Below are 20,624 nucleotides of genomic sequence, written 5' to 3'. Positions count from 1 at the left end.
TGTTTTCTCCTTCTGTCAGCTGTTGTCTCTAGAGTCAAACAAAGCACTCACTTTTCAAGCGTCACAGTGGACTTTGCTGTTACATATTATACACAGACACACATTATATTAACATGGACCCACTCCAAGATAAGGTCAAGATACAGAAAGGGAGAACATTCTGATACTTTCCCAGAAACACAGAGGAAATTTGAAGGCTACTTAACAAATTTTTTAAAAACCTATGATCCAGCTTTATGCTGTAGTCAGTAATGTCTGCAGCATAAGGCTGGTCATAGTTTGTTTGTTCTTTAAGTTAGTTTACTAAATACAGCCAAGACTAATTTAGTAAGAACACAAGGGTCTTTTGGTTCCGACCTGGAAATTATCAAAGCATTTTGGAATACAAAGTTTTTTTTTTCTGGAAGGTATACGTACTAGGGAAAATGCACTAAGAACCAGGAACAATGCTAAAAATTAACATTGGCCCCTGATCTTCAGGCAGTACTGCATAAAAACCAGGTTTCTGTCATGAAAACTATGGGATGGATAGAGGAGCACTTCTAGAAATCCTTGTCTGTGAACACAGGTCACAAATTCAGGTTAAAGCCCTGTCTCTCTGCAAAGGAGAAGCCACATGAACAAGAACCAGAAACATCACCATCGTCATTGAGCATCTATCCTTAACCACCAGGAGGAAGTCAAAAGTGAAACATGTATGTGACTGTGGTGCAGAGAAATGTGTCGTGAAAGTCTTAAAAAACAAATTGAAGTATGCTAACTGTGTCTTACTCAGAGATTGTGTTAAAATGCTGTACAGTTTAGTGCAGGCTAAACAAGTTAGCTTTCTGTACTGTGGTGAAGTCTGCAATATGACTGAAGTATGTGCTGAGAAAAACTGCCAAGAAAGTGTATGGTGTGGTGGTGGAATAAAAAATACAGGAAAATATTCGAAGGGAGAGGTTATTTATATCTGCTAAATTGAGTATGAAACCCACTGAATTGTGATAAATATATTATCATTTGGGAAAAAATATACCTCAAACATGCACTATGAAAAATCTCTGAACCTTTTTGTCTTGACGGTCATGTCTATAACTTTAAGCTGCCCTAAAGTGCTTTGGAGGCAGACACATTTATATTCCAGGTCTCCAAAAAAAAAAAAAAAAAACCCAGATTCAAAATCAATGAAAAGCTGGAAGGTGTGTTTTGTTGGGTTAACTGAGTATTTGGGAAAGTAAACCCTGGGTGATTTAGTGGTAACTGAAATGTGTTTGCAAATTGCTGGTGTTTTATCTCATAACTCACAACACACGTCTCTCCTCTACATAAGCTTTATAAGTTAAAAATATCAGTATCGGTATTAATATCAGCGATAGTGCCCCTGTATTGACCTGATATTAACATATATATATATATATATATATATATATATATATATATATATATATATATATATATATATATATATATATATATATATATATATTTTGCTGTATCGAACAAAACCTAATTGTAAATACGGCGCCATCACGTGCCGCCTTCACGTCACCCTGTAAAATCTGGCTATTACTTTATTCGACAAGATTGTGGGACAGTTAATTGCTATTAGTCTGAATAGTAATTTTGAGGTCATAAGTAACATAATAAATAACTTTGGAGATGTTTAAGGAATCAAGCACTGGGTACGAGGAAAGTAAATATTTACTGTTTGATTTGCATTTTCGCTTCCTCTGTGATTTCCCACCGTGCGTGAACGTGGCGGGGAGGTACGACGGTTACTGACAGCGACACTTTCTCTGCATACTTCTAAAAATGTCGATTTCCGAGGAGATGTACCTGCACTATCACGGACTGATTGTGCCCAAGGAAACTCACTCTTATGAGAGTTTGGAGTTTGCTCAGGGATTCAAGTTTGAAGACGACGACGTCCTGGCTGTTACATACCCGAAGTCAGGTGAGAGCTTCTGTAAAACACTCAAGCGGCTTTTACTTCACAGAAAACTGATGACTAAAGCTTTGTGACGGTAATATTTGACGATAGACGCTGCACCTGCGCATTTATCTGTGTAAGTGGTGTCAGACAGGGTACGCAGAGTCTGCGGGTGAGGGTGAAAATAAATGAGGTTCGCGAGTGAATTGTACGCCGTTGTTGTACAACAGTTGTTGTGCCAAAAAGTGATTGTCTGCCAAAAACTGATTTCCGGTATTTGCCAAAAACTGATTACTCGTATTTAAACTGCTATAGTGTTGGCCTATAATATGTGAAACACAGGGGCGATTCTAAGATCAGAGCTTTGGGGGTGCTGAGCACCCAGAGAGCTGCCCATCCAGGCAAGGTAAACTTTACTCATCACAATGAGACTTCTTCCCCGTCTCTGTCAGTCCCTGCATCCCTAAATGCCTCCAGTTGTCCCGAGTTCTCTCTGACTGCCTCCTTGGTGCATTTAAACCCCTGTTCCTCCTTGTCCTCATCGTCTGTTGTCTTCATCTCCATTATCAGTCATCATAATTTTACCCTCTCTGTGCAAGTCTGCAAATTTCTTTATTAAATCATAAGTTTCTTAAATTTATCAAGTCTCTCTGTGCCTGGGTCCTCCTCACAAAACATGACATCACTGTTTTGTACATTTTAACACAATTTAATCCCCACATTTTTGAAAGAATAGCAAAACACTTTTTTGAAAAGTCTGTAACAAAACCATCAAATCTGATCAAGGTTATTAAAATGCTGTCAAAGAAGAATGGATTGGAATTTAAAAAAAATATACGTATCCTAACCTTAATTACTGGGGAAAAATGATGAATGGTGCTCATAGTGAGTAAAAAGTAAACTGTGTGCATTTTTTGGACAGAGATTCACTTCTAAAGTGTATGTATAATACAATACAGATACATAAAAAATACACTCCAAAAATAGAAGAGTCCTTGAAATATACAAAATATTATTAGAAAATGGAGACACTTGGCCTTCGGTACAATGTATACAATGTATGAAAAGATCTTTACTGCAGATACTACTATGGCTCTGCAGATTTTTTCTTTTCTTTTAACCTATGTCGCCTCACCTTGAGGTTGGTAAATCTGTCTATCACATTTTGGTGGTCAAATCTCTCACGCATCTCTTTCTCAACTGACATCACAGCCAGGTGCTGGAGTCTGCTTTGACCCATGGTCCTTCTCAGCCAGGTATGGAGCTGACTCAAGACACTAAAAGACCTTTCACAGCTACAGCTGCTAACTGGGTTTGTTAGGGCAACCTGAATAACAGTTTTCAGTTTGGGGAAGATCTGATTATCCAGAAGATTGTACAATGTTAACATATCTGGAATGGCACCAGCCTCACTCTTGAGCTTTATAAAGTCTTTGGCAACCGTGACTTCCTCTGACTGAAGCTCAATATGGTAATGCAGAGCCAGGGCTGACAACCCAGTTTGTTTTGCAGATTCTGTATAGCAGCTTTAATATAGGGAGAACACAACTTCCAGATTGTATGAGTTGTTTGTATTAGTTGTTTCTTTCTTTTTCTTTGCCAGTTTAACAGTTCCTGTTTTGCCTGTTAGTACTCCCTGTCTGTTTTCTTACCTGGTACTTCCTGATCTTGTACTTTCATGTTCATGTTCCCCTCTTTCCTCTCTCCCTCTTTGGACTGACAATCTGTACACACACACACACACACACACAACAGGAGTTATAAGGTTAATGGGCATCCAGTCAGTTAGCTAGTTAGTACCTTGGGTTCAATATCGGCACATGCACATATGGCAAAATAATCAGTTTCTCTCATTACATTTCAAACAGGACAGTGGTAACAACAGCAGGCTACGGACAATGTTAAGTTTTAGATTTTAAATAGGCTGTATACATTTCAGTGAGATCAACAGGGCAGTCAAATATCGCTAATTTTACTACCGAGCAAACATCGTCAGAAAACACGTTTTCAACTAGGGCTGCCACAAACAATTATTTTGATAGTCGACTAGTCACCGATTATTTTTGCAATTAGTCGACTAATCAGATCATGCATCCATTGGACGTAAAACGTACAGCTTATTGCACCAGCATGCATCTGCTCTCATATAACTATCATTAGCTTACAGCTTTAAGTGTTTAAGGTATGTGCTAACTAAAAATAAAGACAAGATGATAGTTTATTAAATTTGAATGAAATTTGCAGATTGTTTTGGTGAAGTTTAATAAACTCATTGTTATCTAAAATATAACGGGACACCGGAGTATATTCTCGAGCTCACACTTCTGATAATCAGTTGTCTGCTTGACGTTTATTCAGCTGTGTAAAAACTAGAGATGGACCGATCCGATATTACGTATCGGTATCGGTCCGATACTGACCCAAATTACTGGATCGGATATCGGCGAGAAATAAAAAAATGTAATCCGATCCATTAAATATCAAAAAAGCACCTCACAAAACTTGCTACATGGCGTAACTCGGCTCATAACTGTAGCACGTAGCAGCAGTGTGCATCACGTGATAGAGCGGCTGTGTGTATTTGTAGCCTAGCTAGCAAACCAGCATTTCATCTCGAGGAAGTGTACCCAGAGAGAAGTAAAGCAAGTGTGTCAGTTCATCTCTGAATGTCTGTAAAGCATTCCCACGTTAAGCTTAACAACCATACCTGGAGCGACTGCCTCTCTCTCTCTCTCTCTCTCCTGCTGCTGCTGCTTCAATCGTGAAACTGCTTAATGATCAGCTGATCGGCTTTTCTGTCGCGAGTCCGTCTCTCGTCTTAGTTTTTGGCCCACTTCTCACCAGAAAGAGGAAACCAGCGGCTGAACAACAGCAGCACGTTTAAGCTTGATAAGCTGTTGTTAGAATTTATTTAAAATTACTTTCTACACCAGGATCTTTTTCTAAGTAGCTGACGGCTGGTAATTGTGCAGGGGCGGATCTAGCAAAGTTTAGCCAGGGGGGCCGATAGGGCATGAACAGGGAAAAGGGGGGCACAAAGACATACTTTTCTTTCTTATTCTCATTTAAAATGTCTAGTTTTTAATAAATAATTATCTGACTCTTACACCCAAAGTTTTAATCTTGTGTAATATATATATATATAGTCCATTACTGTATATAGTAACTGTTAAGTCTAATATACCCTAGTAAGCTAGTACTTTTTCCTTTGGGAAGATACCATCTGTGCAGTCTGCAATTCTGTTGAAGAAAGATGTTGAATCTATTTAATTATTCTTGAAAAATAATTTATTTTTGTGCATTTTCCCCCTGCATCAAATTAAATTTGATTACATCGATTAAGCATCATGAGGTGGAGGGTGGTTCCCTATTTTTTTTTTTTTTTGCTGGGAGTTTGCAACCCTATTAGTTAGGTTGCTTAAAATTTCTTCTAAGTACTCTTTAAAATACCAGAATAGGGAGGATGGTGCAGGTTTAACTTTATTAGATTGATCAGTGTTGCTGAACTATGAAATATTTTGGACGCAGTGTATTTTTTACATACAGGTATAACAGAATAGCTTATAATGTTATTTATTTAAACTTGAGTATAAACTTATACAAAATGCAGCAAGATATTAAAAAAACGTTTTGTTGATTAAAAAACACACTATATCGGAATCATATCGGTATCGGCAGATATCCAAATTTATGATATCGGTATCGGTATCGGACATAAAAAAGTGGTATCGTGCCATCTCTAGTAAAAACTATAACTTTAATCTCAGCCTAACCGATTTACTCAGGAACAAATAAAATACAAAAAAAAGCCAAACAATAACATTTTGAAGTTATCTAAGTGACTTATATATGTTTAACCTGAGTAGCGAAAGACGCAGTGGGTTTGAAAACGATTTGCCAGGAGTCCGGTGTTCTCACAGGCTCTAGTGAGCCTTGCCCCCGGCTAGCTATCAAGCTAGTGGGTAACAGACGTCTCCGAAAACGTCGGAGCGCTTTTGAAAATATGTGGTGTCTTGATAAACTGAGCAGATATTTGAGGTTTACACAGCTACATTCTCGCCTGAAAATATGCTAAACGTTTATTTTGTGACCCAGAAAGAATAATAAGAGTAATATTAAAACTAACTAGCTGCCGCCATTGTTGGAAACTGAGCTGGGCTGCGCTATGAATTCTGGGACACAGCTCCTTCTTCTTTGTCGGGGTTTAACGGCAGCTGGTATCCTTGTACATGCAGTGGTGCCATCTTCTGTTTCAGTCCGTTATTACACTCTTAAATTCTACTACTTTTCCTGCGTCTTTTGTGATCTTACAAAGCTTCAAACGACTCGTCGACTATTAAATCAGTCGTCGATAATTTTGATAGTCGACGTAATCGTGACTAGTCGACTAATCGTGGCAGCCCTATTTTCAACACAGCAGGTTACCTGGTGTAATGTTTTTCAGTTAAAAAGAAACATGGTCTGACTCCTACGTAACTATATAAAGAGTAACTGAAAGTTAAATGCAGCTAATATGTCCTGTTTTAAGCCAGGCACTTCCACCTCCGCTCCGCTGCGTCTCAGCCACCATTGCTCTGGCAGCAACGGCGCTAGAGCGAGTAGGAGAGAGCCGAGCTGGAACAAACCATTTTGGGAGGGGGGAGGGGTTATCTATACTTTTGTTGTTAAAATGTTCCATCTCAATTAAGTACTGTATGCTTTTTATACTTTTAGTAGTGTGTCCCACAAACAGCAAATATTTTCAAAAAAAGTAAGACATCTTTGGGGGTGCTTTGATTCATTTTGGGGGTGCTGAAGCACCTCCAGAACTGGGCTAAAATCGCCCCTGGTGAAACATATGTCAAATGCATCCCTTATGGATGACATAAAGTCATCTTGAGCCACAAACAACATTAGTGTAACAAGGTAGAAGCCGCAATCAGTTTTTGGCAGTGACTTTTACGTAACCTTTATTTATACAGTTAAAAAAATGTTATTAACATTAAAAATGTCTTTTGTAAGAGTAAGCTGGCCAAGAGGACAGCAGAAATGGCAGCAAATATTACAATAGTTCTGTAAAAATATTTTAAGTGGGGATAAAGGACCAGATTGGTTATAATGTAAGTACAATAACACAGAGTTGTAAAGATACTTGAAAAACAGATAATTTTTTAATTCTATATATAATCCCTTTGTAAACCCTGTTCACTGATGTCTGTTTACGAACATACGTAAAGATATTACACAGAAAAAATACACAGAAACATTGGAAATCAGTTTTTGGCAGGTAATCAGTTTTTGGCAGGCAATCACTTTTTGGCACAACACCGTCCTTGAACAGTTTGCTGCTCAACCTGAATGTTCACTATTACCAGTTTGCCTTTGAAGGCTAGAGACTGCATAAACCTGTATATGTGGTTAAGTAAGCCTAGATACTGTGCACTATGCAAGAGTTATGCAAAGTTTTTCCAGTCACTCCAAAGCCGTGTGTCAACTGTTATGATATTGTGAAAAATGATGCAAATAGCTGTGGTGAACACGTACTTCAAGAAGAGGGAGGAACATAGAGGGATGTATAAAAGTGTATAAAATGTGCAGTTTGAAGGAAATGGGAGTCTGCAAGGTAGTGGCAGGTGAGAATGTGGCTAGGCAGATGAGTCGCTGAAGTTGAAGAGCAAAGAATGTTGCACAGAGTTCAGAGAGGTTTTAAGATAGCTCTGGGTGGAAGGCAAGGGTTGTCAGATGTCTGGGAAAGCTGCCCAGAATGTATCCTCTGGATAGTTTCCAAACAACAAGTAGACTTGTTGTGAAAAGAAGAACTACAGGAAAGTATCCAAAGTGAAGAAAGACTTGAGTACTGGGAGCTTGTCATACAGCAAAGAGAGCGCTTACGAAAGGAAATGGTTTATAATGAGTTGTATGTGAGGCTGCAAACTAAGAAAAGAAAATGGGGCTTGTAACAACTGGCTAGTCCAGACAAGGTAGAAAGGATGTCCAGTAGATTAGCGTGGTTAATGACAAAGATGAAATATACCAACAAGTGAAAAGCGTGTGTTGAGATGATGGAAAACACTGCACCTGGCACTCATGTGTGTGTATGATGTGCAGGATCTTTAATTGGAGAGCAGTTACAAACTGTGCTCACATTTACTAAGACCGATTTTCACAAGCATTCCTGATACTAAGCACCGGTTCCCACTGCTGTTTCTGTTAACCCGTTATGCAGTTATACTTGAAGACCTGTAGCTCATACTCATTTATTTTTTTATTGCCATTTCTTCAGGTACAATCTGGATGCAGGAGATCCTCCCACTGGTGCTGAATGGGGGGGATCTGACCCCCATACATACCATTCCTAACTGGGACAGAGTCCCATGGCTGGAAGAGAAACACCTGGCACGGGTGGTGGATAAGCTGGCATCTCCACGGGCACTGGTCTCACATTTTCCCTACAACCTCATGCCCCCTTCCTTCTGTACCTCCAAAGCAAAGGTAATGACTCTGTGTGATATTCCCAATGTGTTCTTGATTGTGTAAGAGACTTTACACACACGTATGTTTTTGCACTCTTCACGTAGGTGATCTACGTCATGAGGAACCCAAAGGACATTATGGTGTCTTCATACTACTTCCACCAGATGGCCGGCTTCCTTGAGGATCCAGGAACCTTTGATGAGTTCATGGATAAATTTCTTGAGGGCAAAGGTCAGAGATCACATATGCACAAGAGGAGACATGCAAGAAAAACAATATTTGCAAGTTCTATCACAATAGTGGTTGGATCTGTAACTGGTCAGCCAATGTCTGCTTTATTTGCAGTGCTGTTTGGAAAATGGACAGACCACGTGAAGAGTTGGAGAAACAGTGAACTGGGAGACAGAATAATGTACATTACATATGAAGAAATGGTTCAGGTAAAAACACTTCCAATGTTTTCACTGAAAGGAAAGTATTTCATGTGAGGTTTTTTTTTTTTTCGACTAAACTACCAGACGCAGTGTCTCATAGTGCACCGCATTGTCAGTGTGTGCGTGCACACTATGAGAGACAGGTGTAACAGAGAGCTGCCATTACCTGCACAGAATAAATATTTTAACTCACACTTTCTCTTGTTATATTTTCAATTGTCATATTGTGCATTGAAGTAAACAGAAAGTAATTGGAGGACTGTTGAAACTTTTATTCATTATCAGGTCATCAGCTGAATTACATGAGCAGGTGTTGTTAGCTGTGTGTGTATTTGTGGTTGTCTTGCTCAACTTCAGCCTGCAACTTGTCACTACGGCATTCGCCTACAATATACAAGTAGAGAAAGTGATCTATATCAATATACAAATCTGTTGGTTAAATAACATGAATTTTTGCAAATATAAATCATAGTAGTCAGCTAGAACATCATAGAAAGAAATAGTTTTTTCAGCCTTTTACTCACCTCTGCTGCTTCCTGGTTGCAATGTTATGATCGGGGAAGATTGTGCCCCAGGCAGTGTTGGGAAGGTTACTTTTAAAATGTATTCCACTACAGATTACAGAATACATGCCCCAAAATGTATTCTGTAACGTATTCCGTTACGTTACTCAATGAGAGTAACGTATTCGGAATACTTTGGATTACTTAATATATTATCATGCTTTTTACAACTGCATGAATGTACTGTTGCTGTGTGATTTATTACTATTACTGAAGGTCTGTGGCTCCGAACCGTAGTAAAGGGACCTCTGGCTAATACGTCGGTTCCGTGTCGGGCTCGTAGCCGAAAAATAGAGACAGAGAGAGGCGTTGAAAGGCTGCTCCAACGGAACTTATTGTTTCGGAGGAAAACACGAACACAGTGTACAGCCGAGTCTTAATAGCTTACTTACAACTGGGCTCTTCAGGCACTCTTCTTGGCTGCAGTGGTTATTATTGTTTCTGCTCGGTGACAGCTCGTACTTTTCCACTCACATTTTTCTCCCTCTTCGCGCTCACAGACACATAACGGGTATGGCAGTCCATTCTCCCTGCAGCACGGACTACACTGCCATAAGGCTACATTCTTTAGGCCTATTAGCTTAGCACAACAACAACAACAAAAAAGCACTCTCTCACCCAGGAAACACACAGTCGCAGAGAGAGCACGTCACCATGGGAACCGTAACGCTGCCGCCTGGATCAACAGAACATAGCTGTCAAACAAAACCCAAACAGGCCTGACCCGCCACAATATGAAACAGGAAAACACCGCCGTGTAATCCATTTATTTCAACAAAGTAACTGTATTCTAAATACCACCTTTTTAAACTGTAACTGTAACGGAATACAGTTACTCATATTTTGTATTTTAAATACGTAACGGCGGTACATGTATTCCGTTACTCCCCAACACTGGCCCCAGGACCCGCAAACTATTTGTTCCGGGAGGAGAGTAAGGCATGAGTATAGGGTATGGGAATTTATTTATTCATTCATTCATATTTATAATAGGGTTATTGTTGGTTGTTATTTTAAATGTGGCCTAAGTTGGAAATGTTTGTAAATAGTGTATTTTTATAAATATTTCTGTGTTACAATGCAATTTCTTTTGTATCATCTATAGTCCTGAGTGAAACCTGCAGAATGGAATATCCTGTGAGGTTATTTAAACCCATCTGTTCCATTCAGTCAAAGACTCTTTGGTTCTTATGTTGGATGTCTGCTTCCATGGCCACTCGACCAAGCTGACAACTGTGTTTTTGAAAATTGTTACTTACCTACATCTATTAATATTGTGTTTTGAGTAGGGGTGGGACTCGATTAAAAGAAAGTTAATCCAATTAATTAGAGGTTTTGTAATTGATGAATTAATCTTGATTAATCACATTTAATCGCACAAACAAATGTGCCTCAAAGCGCAAATGTTTTTTTTTAATTTAAAAGGGTTTTAGTGGGCGACAGAATAAATAATAGACATGGACATGAAAATTGTAAACTCAAGCCCTTAATTTCTGGCGGGAAAAAAAAATTAAACTGCATTTCAATTCAAAAATGCAAAAATAATATCCCTGGCCAAAATTGGGCAGACTTAAAAATAAAATACTATTATAAGTACATTTTCAGAATGGTATTGTCTTTCAATAATAATGATAAAAATTCCAACATAAAGTGCAGTTTTTCTTCTTAAAAAAATAAGGCAGAAATATAAAAGGTTATTTGACCAGTGTCACCTTTAAACTCTGAGTAACCTTAGCCAAAATTATTTTGTACATTCCGCTAAAACAGTGTGATCATCGACTATTTTAGTGCAAAAAATAACAAACCCATTGGACTCACAATACCTACATACTCCATACTGTCTGGTCTGTGTCTTTTAACCAGTTACTTAGACAAAGTAACTGTGCTTTTATCTGTTTTTATGTTGTAAGGTATGAAGATTCATGTGCTTTGTGCTGAGATGTTTTTTTTTCTGTTCCCAAACTGCTCAGGAGCTCAGTCTGCTTTTCTCCTCCTCTCCCCTCATGTATTGTGCATTTCATTGTTTTTCTTACCACCCTACCGCTCTATGACCCGTCTTCCCAATGTGATGTTTTTGCAGTGTATGTATGGTTAAAAGGGAACCCATTTCACTACAGGTAACATGTACATGAAACATTGCAAGTGACAGTTAAATGCATAACCATCATCATCACTTCCAGGCCAGGCCAGACAGCTGTGGGTGGGTCTCTGCTCGACTGGACCACCACTGCAGCGGGGAGTCTGTCTCACTGATGATGGATTCTGCTCTGTACAAACTCAGAGCCCTGTTGCACAGGGTCGTCGAACCATCACTCAACGATGACCAGATGGCACTCTACTACTCGGGTGGAGAAAAATGAAAAGCAGGAGTTGGTTTCATGGTTGCCCGTCGCTCAGTCAAGAGTGTTGTCTCATTCCAGCCAATCTCCAATCGCCTTGTAATGCTCACCATTAACGGTAGGATCAAAACCCACCTCATTACCATCTACACACCAACGGAGACAAATCCAGACCCGGCCAAGAACAATTTCTATAACCAACTACAACACACGTTGGATTCAATTGGACTGGGTGGGAGAGCACGGGGTCGGGTCATTTTGGACATGGTGTAATGAACAATAATGGTTTGCGCCTCTTGTCCTCCGCCAACACCAACAACTTCATCATCGGAAACACCCAATTTTAACATCCAAAGAAACATCAACTCACATGGCAAAATCCAACAGGTGATGACTCAGCGATGTTGGATTACATCCTGATTGTCTCCTGTTTCCGTGATAAATCTTCGACTACAAAGAGCCAAATGCAAATCGCACCCATTGGCAAAGCTCAACTGGAAATGCCTGTCAGATCCCGCTTACAAGGCAGAATTTCAAATAGCATTATCCAGCCATTTCGGTGCACTGGTGCCATCCAAAGATGTCAACGTCAAAGAGCAACAAGTTTTGGACGTCATCATGGAAAGCGCCAAAGACCTGTGCCATCCCACACGCTGCCGAACACAGCCGTAGATATCCGACGAATGTCTCGATATGGTAGATGAAGCGAAATGCGTGAAGCTGGTCGACTTTAAAGATATCGTCAGCTCAACAAGGACGTCTGACGCCAAATGAAGGAAGAACGCGAGGCTTACTGGAACCAAGTAGTGGCTGACTTGGAGGAAGTGGCCTCAAAGCATGAGTGCCACACCATTTATTGAATGCTCTGATGCCTGAGTAGAAAAACCAAATCAACAAATGACAACATCTGAAAGGCTGATGGCACCTTTGTACGATCATCAACTGAGCGGTTACAGTGCTGGACGGAGCCACAAGGACCACGAGCAGAGCCGCCACCCATCGAAGCACCAGAGACCCTGATGGTCCGATGATGAGTCGACCCTGGCAAAGGTGAAGACAGCCATCCAGACTTTGAAAAATGTAAAAAGCATTTGGTGTGGATGCAATTACAGCGGAATCGATCAAGGCTGGCAGTGATGTTCTTCTCCAACAAGTGCACCTTCCACAAAAAAATGTGGCGCACAGAGACGATTCCAAGAACACGGAAGAAGGCCATCATTATCCCAATCTTCAAGAAAGGCAACAACCGAGAATACCAAAACTAATGCGGCATCAGTCTGCTCTTGATCAGTGGAAAAGTCTTCATGAAGGTAATTAAATCATGTCTGCAGAAACATTGCGATCAAACGAACCGCGAAGAGCAAGCCGGCTTCAGACCTCACCACGGGTCATGTGACCAGATGTTCAGTATTTGCCAGGTGAGGAGCAAATTTTATGTGGGAATAAAGACGTCAATAAAGACGGTCACTGTCTTTATTGACTTTCGGCCTATATTCGACTGCATCGATTGGGCAGCACTTTGGATGACGCTGGAGACTGAGCACATCCCACCGAAAGTAATTAAGCTCCTACAGGAAAATTAGAACAGATCATTGAGCCAAATTCGCATCCGAAACAAGCAGTCGACTGAACTTGCCATCCGCACAGGAGTCACCTTACTGCTGCTCTTTAGCATCATGGTTTACACCATCATTTGACCGTGTAGAAACATCCTGTATGAGTGGCTCTTTCTGTTCCCCCAGTCTTGTTTTCTCCTGGTGTAGTTCCTCCATATTAGCAGGGGTGTCTGTAATACATCTCATTTTGCTTCCCTTTCAGTATCATAAGGCTGTTCAATATTACTTGAAATAGTCTTTCGGCACATCACCTGATGCTAACTGTAGCACATTTTCTAACCCCCTATCTTCTACCACTGATAGTAGTCTACAGTCCAGAGCAATCCTTTTATGCGAGAGTTGGTAAGTTTGTCCAATATTGACCTACTAATTTTGGTTCTGAGGCCAGTCTTTTCATCAAATTTGGACTGTTCATATCTTTTATTGGCACTGCCAGTGCTAGGTTCTGTGCTTCCTGCAACATGTTTTGCATTTGGATGGTACCGTAAGGTTGAGGTGCTTCGGTGGTACGGAAACTCCTTTTTGGACAGCTTGCATAAAACCATGCTTTTATCAAGGCTTCTGTTCGTTAGTCTTTTGAAATGAAATTTGCCTCCGATCAGTCCTAATAATGCGCGTTCTTCTTCTCCCTTTTGTACATCTGATGTGTGCATCAGTGTAGTCGGTATTCCAGGAAATTGTGCATTGAAATGCGTTATCTTTTATTTAAATTATATTAATAAATTATTTTACATGTTTAAATTCCCACCCCTAGTTTTGAGACACAATTTCCCACAGATTTTGATGCTCCACCTAAAGGCCTGAGTGCACCAATGTTCCCTCTAAGCTGCGCACATGCACAATAGTGATGGGATTTCCGGCTCCTTTTAGGGATCCGGCTCTTTCGGTTCGGCTCACTAAAAAGAGCCGGCTCTTTCGGCTCCGAACCGGCTCTTCAGGTTGTTTTGTTGCTTTAATTAATTTATTATTAACAATAATATAAAATTATGCAGAAAAGGAATTACTAACGTAAAAAAAAGTGGTTTTATTTATATATGTTAATATATAAATATATGCGGTGACCCCTAGAGACAAAACACGTACAAACTCCAAAACACATTTCTAGCATGAACTGAACTTCCAAAGCAGAGCTTTGAAATTACACAATTGAAAGCATGTGTGTCTTGTTTGTGTATTTATACACAGGCATTTATATTCAAATAATTTAAAAAAATGTTCATTTACCTGTTACTACCACACACCAAATCCGGTCGTTGGTACTTCCTGCCTTGTGTAGCCACTAGGTAACAAAAGCTCAACACTGCGCCCTAGCATCCTGGAGCACTTCTGTTGTGTTTGTACGTGTTTTGGAGTTTCTACGTGCTTCTGAGTTTTTACGTGCTTCGGAGTTTGTAAGTGTTTTCACGCGTTTTGGAGTTTGTAAGTGTTTTTACGTGTTTTGGAGTTTGTACGTGCTTCAGAGTTCGTATGTGATTTGAAGTTTGTATGTGCTTTGTCTCGAGGGGCCACTGTAAATATACTTTTATTTATTCACTCCACATAAAATGTAATAAATAAATCATATAATACAAAAATCAACTATTCACATTTCAACTTTTAACTATTTAAATTTTCAGCTTTTTCCTTTTACAAATTTAAAGTGAAACAACACAAAACGCTGCAAACCACAACACAATTAAATATAAATTATAATATGAAAACAAAAAGAAGATGCATATTCTCTGTTATATGGACCTGCATGAATAAACTTTCTGAATCCTTTATCATCTGCAATTGAAAATAGTTGTGGATGATTACTATACCTTTCTAATGTGACGTTGTTGTCCCTGGCTCTCTTTCTCTCCCTCTGGCTCTGTTCCTGTGCTACTGAGTGTAACTACCACCCCTCCCCCCTCTGCCCAGCGCAAAGCACAAGGCTCGCATGCTGAGTGAAGCAGAAAAAAAGTGCGAGAAAGAGGCTGAGAGAAAGAGAAAAAAAAAAAAAAAAACACGTGACGGCTCGCGATAAGGAGCCGGCTCGCGTCGTTCACGTCAAAGAGCCGGCTCTAAGAGCCATTTCGTTCGCGAACGACCCATCACTAATGCACAATTGCGCACTGCTGGCACGGTCTCTGCGCACAGAAAATCTGTGTTGCACACAAAAAAATCTAACCTGAATTGAAATTAAAATGAAAACTTTAACAATTCTGTTTTGCAGTGTTAGTCAGTAAGTGACTGGCTGCTCCCGTATGGGATTAGAACGATGCCACCATATCCCATAGTCCAGCCAATAATGCAATTTACATTCGCAGCTAATCAATGTGGTTGACAGGCTATGACAGCGTCCTTATGTGCCGACACCGGTGTTTTAGCTAGCAAAGTGGCGTGGCTGATGTGGAGTGAAGCCACGTTAATGACAACGTGTACAACCATTGGAGAAGTGAGCAGGACAGACAAAACAATTGACGGAAAAAGTGTGGCCTTTATACCAGTTTTTAAATTGTGTTGATAGGCCATGTAAAACCAGAGTTATGATAAAAAGATATGCAATGTTTGGTTTTGTTCCTGAATACTATTGTTGTTTATATTTACTGCGGGAAGAAACGGTAAAAACGGATTTTATAAGGAAAATGCTCGAAAGCCTGTGAGCAAAAACAAAACCAAAAAAACCCCACCCTTTCCTATTGATCGAAAAATGTACCATCTTGACCAATCAAAACTGATATGGCAACATGGCATTTATTGTTTAGGAAGGGGGGAAGTTTTAGGAGTGACCGCAGTGTTTTGCCAGGTGAGTGATATGCGACGTTTAGCGCAAATTGTCCTTAATGTAAATATGTAAAAAAAAATAAATTTGTGTATGTTTCTGTTCTGTGTCCTGTGTACTGTTTGTTTGTATATGTGTCTTTTTGGCTGCTGTTACAACCAAATTTCCCCTTGTGGGACAATTAAAGGATTATTCTATTCTATTCTATTCTATTCTAAATCTTGTGTAGTTAGTGTGTAGTGTAGTCAATAGTAGGGCTGGGCCTAAAATTCATATCACGATATAATTTGAAGCATGTTCGGTAACGATATATATCACGATATATTCTTTTTTTCTGTATAACGTATTTTCCACACTATAAGGCACACTTAAAATCCTTTAATTTTCTCAAAAATCGAGACTGTGCCTTATGTATGACTTCTGGTTGTGCTTACTGACCTTGAACCGATTTGGGCATACAGAAATCTGTTAAAAATGTTTTAGTACAACTTTGGTAAGCCATACTGCTTGATGGATTGTCAGAGCATTACAGCTGCCGTAGTGAGGAGCTTCGCGGAGTAATCTGGGTCCAAAACTCCGTCTACTTCAGGTTCAAGTTAAACGAACACTAAGAGTTAAAAACGGTCTAAATTCTTTCATCTTTAATTAAATCATCAGTGTTGCTGCTTTATTGGGTGTAACGATTAAGTTTAACATCCATGCATCCATGAAAACAGAATTAATTAAATTTAACAGAGTTAGAAGTTAACAGGAAGTTAGCTCGCTAGTTTACACCTAAACATTTCATACCATGTTCTGACTGAGAGATTTTTTAAACTAATTAAAACGTACAGCTCTGCTACCACTTCCAACATAAATGAAGACAGAAAACTAAACAGCAGTGGCGTTTGCAGGGTTACTGAAGTTGGACTACCTGGTATATAATGTTGTGCTACGTGATTGCTAGCGACACAGCTATGTTAGCATAACATTAGCACAGTAAAGCTGGAGGATGAACGCCAACTTTTTTTCCACTCGATAAAAGTAAACGTGAGGGATTCTGGTGGTTAGGGACAAATGCAATCGCATAGCAGGATGCTATACACGGGCCAAACTTCAGTCAGGAGAACAACTGAGATTATTCATCCACAATACGAGGTTAGTTATTAATATATTGCAACAACATGGGAATAGAACAGCTGCGAGAGAATTCAACATTAATGAATCAATGTTACGGAAGTGTAGTAAGCGCAGTTTTTGGCTTTCCCCATATTTCAAAAGTGCTTCATCTCTTTGCTATGGCTGTCGCCCGGCATAATTTGCAGATGATAATGGTTTTAGCCGCTGTGATGCTTTCGACCAAAACAGGTGCAGCTTGATGACATCATCAACATGCGCTATTGCGATAGAGCAATGTTGGTCGTGTCCAAATTCATGGGCTGCATCCTCCTGAGGACCCGGCCCACGTAGACCACGAAGGCCGGGTCCTCAGGAGGATGCAGCCCATGAATTTGGACACGACCATAGTCAAAATCTCTATCGTTGGCCAAATTTATATCGTTTCTATCGTATATCGTTTCTATCGCCCACCCCTAGTCAATAGTTTTGTTGTGTGTGTCAGAACAATGAGGCGACTACTGAATGTTACAGGTGTTACAGGAGTGATACATCTCCTGTTGTCAGGCGGGTATCAGGCTGTTGTTCTCCTTTATCTCATAGTGGACAGAAATCATTTTTTGGAGTTACACAAATAATTTATGTAGCATCAAATTTGATGCAGAACACCTGATTGTTCTGTAAATAGTTTGAAATATTTATTTTTAAAAATGCCTTGGCTGCATTTTTTAGGTAAACAGCTGCAAAAAACCTTCGTTGTTTGAGAAACTCAGTTACTTTTTTGAAGAAGTAACTATATAATTAATTGCCCAACATTGGTCATTATATACTGTATTTTGCAAACAGAGAGTTACAGGACTCTCTCCCAGACCACAGGCTCATACTCATAATACAAGTCAGAGCTTTATTTAAAAAAGAAAGAAAGTTGTGTTCTCAAAATTGGAGTTCAAGTTATTTTTACTTCCAATAGTGTTAACATACTAAACAGGTCATGAACAAGATTTTTTTTTTTTTAAATTTTCATTGTCAGTGGGCTGAAGCAGTTAATTAAAAGTAGTCTAACATAAATGCTGTAATTTGGTTATTTTAATAAACCATGTAACTTGGATGGATTCGATGTTGGCGTGACCACAGTGCACAGTCTAATGTTGCTCACAGTGGTCCAAGGGACCGCTCAGGGAGTTTGTGTGTTTGCTCAGACACATGAAAAATTAGAGGGAACATTGGAGTGCACCCTCCACATTTGTCACTTTGAGCAAAACAAACCCAGACTTATGTCTTGCCAAAACTTGAAATTGTGACTTAAACCATTCTAACCCCTGACTTTTCAAAGTTTGCTCATGAAATGACTTTAGAATAAGTTTTCAATAAAAACCAAATTTAAAAAAACACAGACTGTTTCACATTATATAACAAGCGTGTTTCTTCCAGGACCAGCCTGCGGCTCTCAGACGTATTTCTGATTTCCTGGGCTGTAATCTGACTGAAGAAGTAATTCAGAAGATAGCAGAGCATTGTTCCTTCAAGACCATGAAGAACAACAACATGTCCAACTTCAGTCTGATCCCCAAGGTGTACTTGGACCATGACAAATCTCCTTTCCTAAGAAAAGGTGAGTTTCCATATCCCATTATGACACATCTGACTGGGTTGAAAAATTTGTGATATTGAACACAACACACCAACTTGGACGCGTTTGTTATCAGAGATGTCTTTTCAGAGTTTCTTCCATGGTCAATTTCTGTTCTCATCAGGTGTTTTTATGTTCATGTGACTCTTTGCATGCTTGGCGTGTTTTTGTTGTCAGGTATTGCTGGAGACTGGAAAAACCACTTCAGCTCAGAGCAACTGACCCGATTCACCTCTGTGATTTCCAAAGAGCTGGAAGGTGAGAGCTTCCCTCTACCATGGAGCTTGGATTGACCACCATCTGAAATAGTGAGACGGAGAGATCAGGAGTGGTAAAGACAAAATCGAGACCTATATCGCGAGTAATGTTATATTTCTTATATATTTGGAAGGAAAATGACAAATGGCTACACCGATTTACTGAAACATGCAAACACACATGGAAATACAGTACATAAGGAGAAAACAAAGTTTGTCTTCTAACAAACTTGAAAGTCAGTAATTTGTCAAATCAATTTTATTCCTCAAAGCAGCCTCAATTGTCTTGGCAAGGTTTTCTTGTAAATTCAGTTAAATTAAGCCAATCAGACGCTTTTCTTTTTTTTCTCTAGGGTTTTATACTGGAGTGTAATCTTATAGTGTAATGTTATAGCTTATGATTACTCAGGTATTAACCCTTTAAGACCTACCATAGAACCAAGTCCTCCAGAGCTTATATTATATTTTTACATGTTGTAGTGCCATTTTTGGAAGCATTTCAAGTTGATATACATCAATACCACCATTATAGCCCAGATTTTAATGATATGTATGCATTAAGTGCATAGTGCACCAAAAAATTGAAAATCGTTTTTGTTTTTTTAACATATATTTCTAGTTAGAGAAATTTAAGAGGCTTATCCCTCAAAACTGTAAATACAAAAAAGTTGCACAAAATTGTTTCCCACCGCAGGAAATTTATTTTAAGTGTCTTCATAGTTTTATTTTTGAAATACACCAATTTTTATATACTGCAGGAAAAACAAAAATAAATATTATAAAGCAAATTTGCAAAAAAAAACAGCATATGCATCAAAATAAACTGTTTCCAGCAGTGCAATATGAGTCCTAAGCATCCCAGAAACGACACAGAAAGTCATAAAGTCAAACATAACTTTTAAAAACACAAGTATAGGCTCATAAGGTCCTGATGGTAAAAAACTAAATTTCCGCAAAACGACGTCACTTCCGGCTCCGAGCAGGTCATGGCGGATATGAGATAGTTCACGCTGATGGATGTAGGAAGTGTTACAAACAGCTGATCGGAGTGGCAAAGCCTGTTTCTGGAATATTGTGTTTTTGTTGCTGCAAGTGCTTTTTATGCAGTTTTTGCAAAGCTATATGTGGAAGGAAACTGTGACCTAGAACAAGCTGATGGCATAAGATGTACGTACAACTCCTCCGGTTTCATATGCAAAAAAAATTATTGCGCTAGCTTACATGGTTGCAGTGCTACCGGGATTTAAAAATAGTTATGCAAAACGGAGCGTGCCCGCTCCGACTGGCTTTAAAGGGTTAATATATATTGTTTTTTAGTTTGTAATACTTATTGCATGTTAACCTTGTATATGATTAACTTTTGCCATCTAGGACCTCCATATTCTGGATCTGCATGTATTTGACATTTAACTGGTACAATTTTTAAAGTTACTGAGCACAGCACATTAACGGCACAGTCCACATGTTTCTGCTAATACAAAGTTATGATACTGCAATCTTAATTAACATGGATGTAATGTTGTATTTAATTTGTTGTTGAGAATTTTAACAAGAAGATCAATAAAGTCATTAACAGTAA

The 20,624-nt window shown here is 39.2% G+C and overlaps 1 protein-coding gene across 2 annotated transcripts; it reads left to right on the top strand.

Annotated features, from left to right (window-relative positions):
* Positions 1–1,639: 1,639 nt before the first annotated feature.
* LOC146507912 (sulfotransferase 2B1-like) lies at positions 1,640–20,624 on the top strand. Of its 2 annotated transcripts, XM_085177753.1 has the most exons (6): positions 1,704–1,936; positions 8,175–8,383; positions 8,470–8,596; positions 8,711–8,805; positions 18,590–18,770; positions 18,966–20,624. In XM_085177753.1, the coding sequence occupies exons 1-6, from the start codon at positions 1,795–1,797 to the stop codon at positions 19,079–19,081; spliced, it is 870 nt and encodes a 289-aa protein (XP_085033879.1). In that variant the 5' UTR covers positions 1,704–1,794; the 3' UTR covers positions 19,082–20,624. The 2 variants fall into 2 exon arrangements, with proteins under 2 accessions (XP_085033880.1, XP_085033879.1); XM_085177754.1 differs by lacking the exons at positions 18,590–18,770; positions 18,966–20,624 and adding an exon at positions 11,543–14,426 and having other exon boundaries at positions 1,640–1,936.

This window comes from Neolamprologus multifasciatus, chromosome 11, assembly GCF_963576455.1.
Source record: "Neolamprologus multifasciatus chromosome 11, fNeoMul1.2, whole genome shotgun sequence".
In the NCBI taxonomy this organism is placed as follows: Eukaryota; Metazoa; Chordata; class Actinopteri; order Cichliformes; family Cichlidae; genus Neolamprologus; species Neolamprologus multifasciatus.
This window is presented reverse-complemented; position numbering and strand designations above follow the sequence as displayed.

Excerpts from the sequence above, each read along its gene's own strand:
- LOC146507912 (XM_085177753.1), top strand. The coding sequence starts at position 1,795 with ATGTCGATTTCCGAGGAGATGTACCTGCACTATCACGGACTGATTGTG. Across the intron at positions 8,384-8,469 it reads TCTGTACCTCCAAAGCAAAG|GTGATCTACGTCATGAGGAA; the intron begins GTAATGACTCTG and ends CTCTTCACGTAG. Across the intron at positions 18,771-18,965 it reads ATCTCCTTTCCTAAGAAAAG|GTATTGCTGGAGACTGGAAA; the intron begins GTGAGTTTCCAT and ends TTTTGTTGTCAG.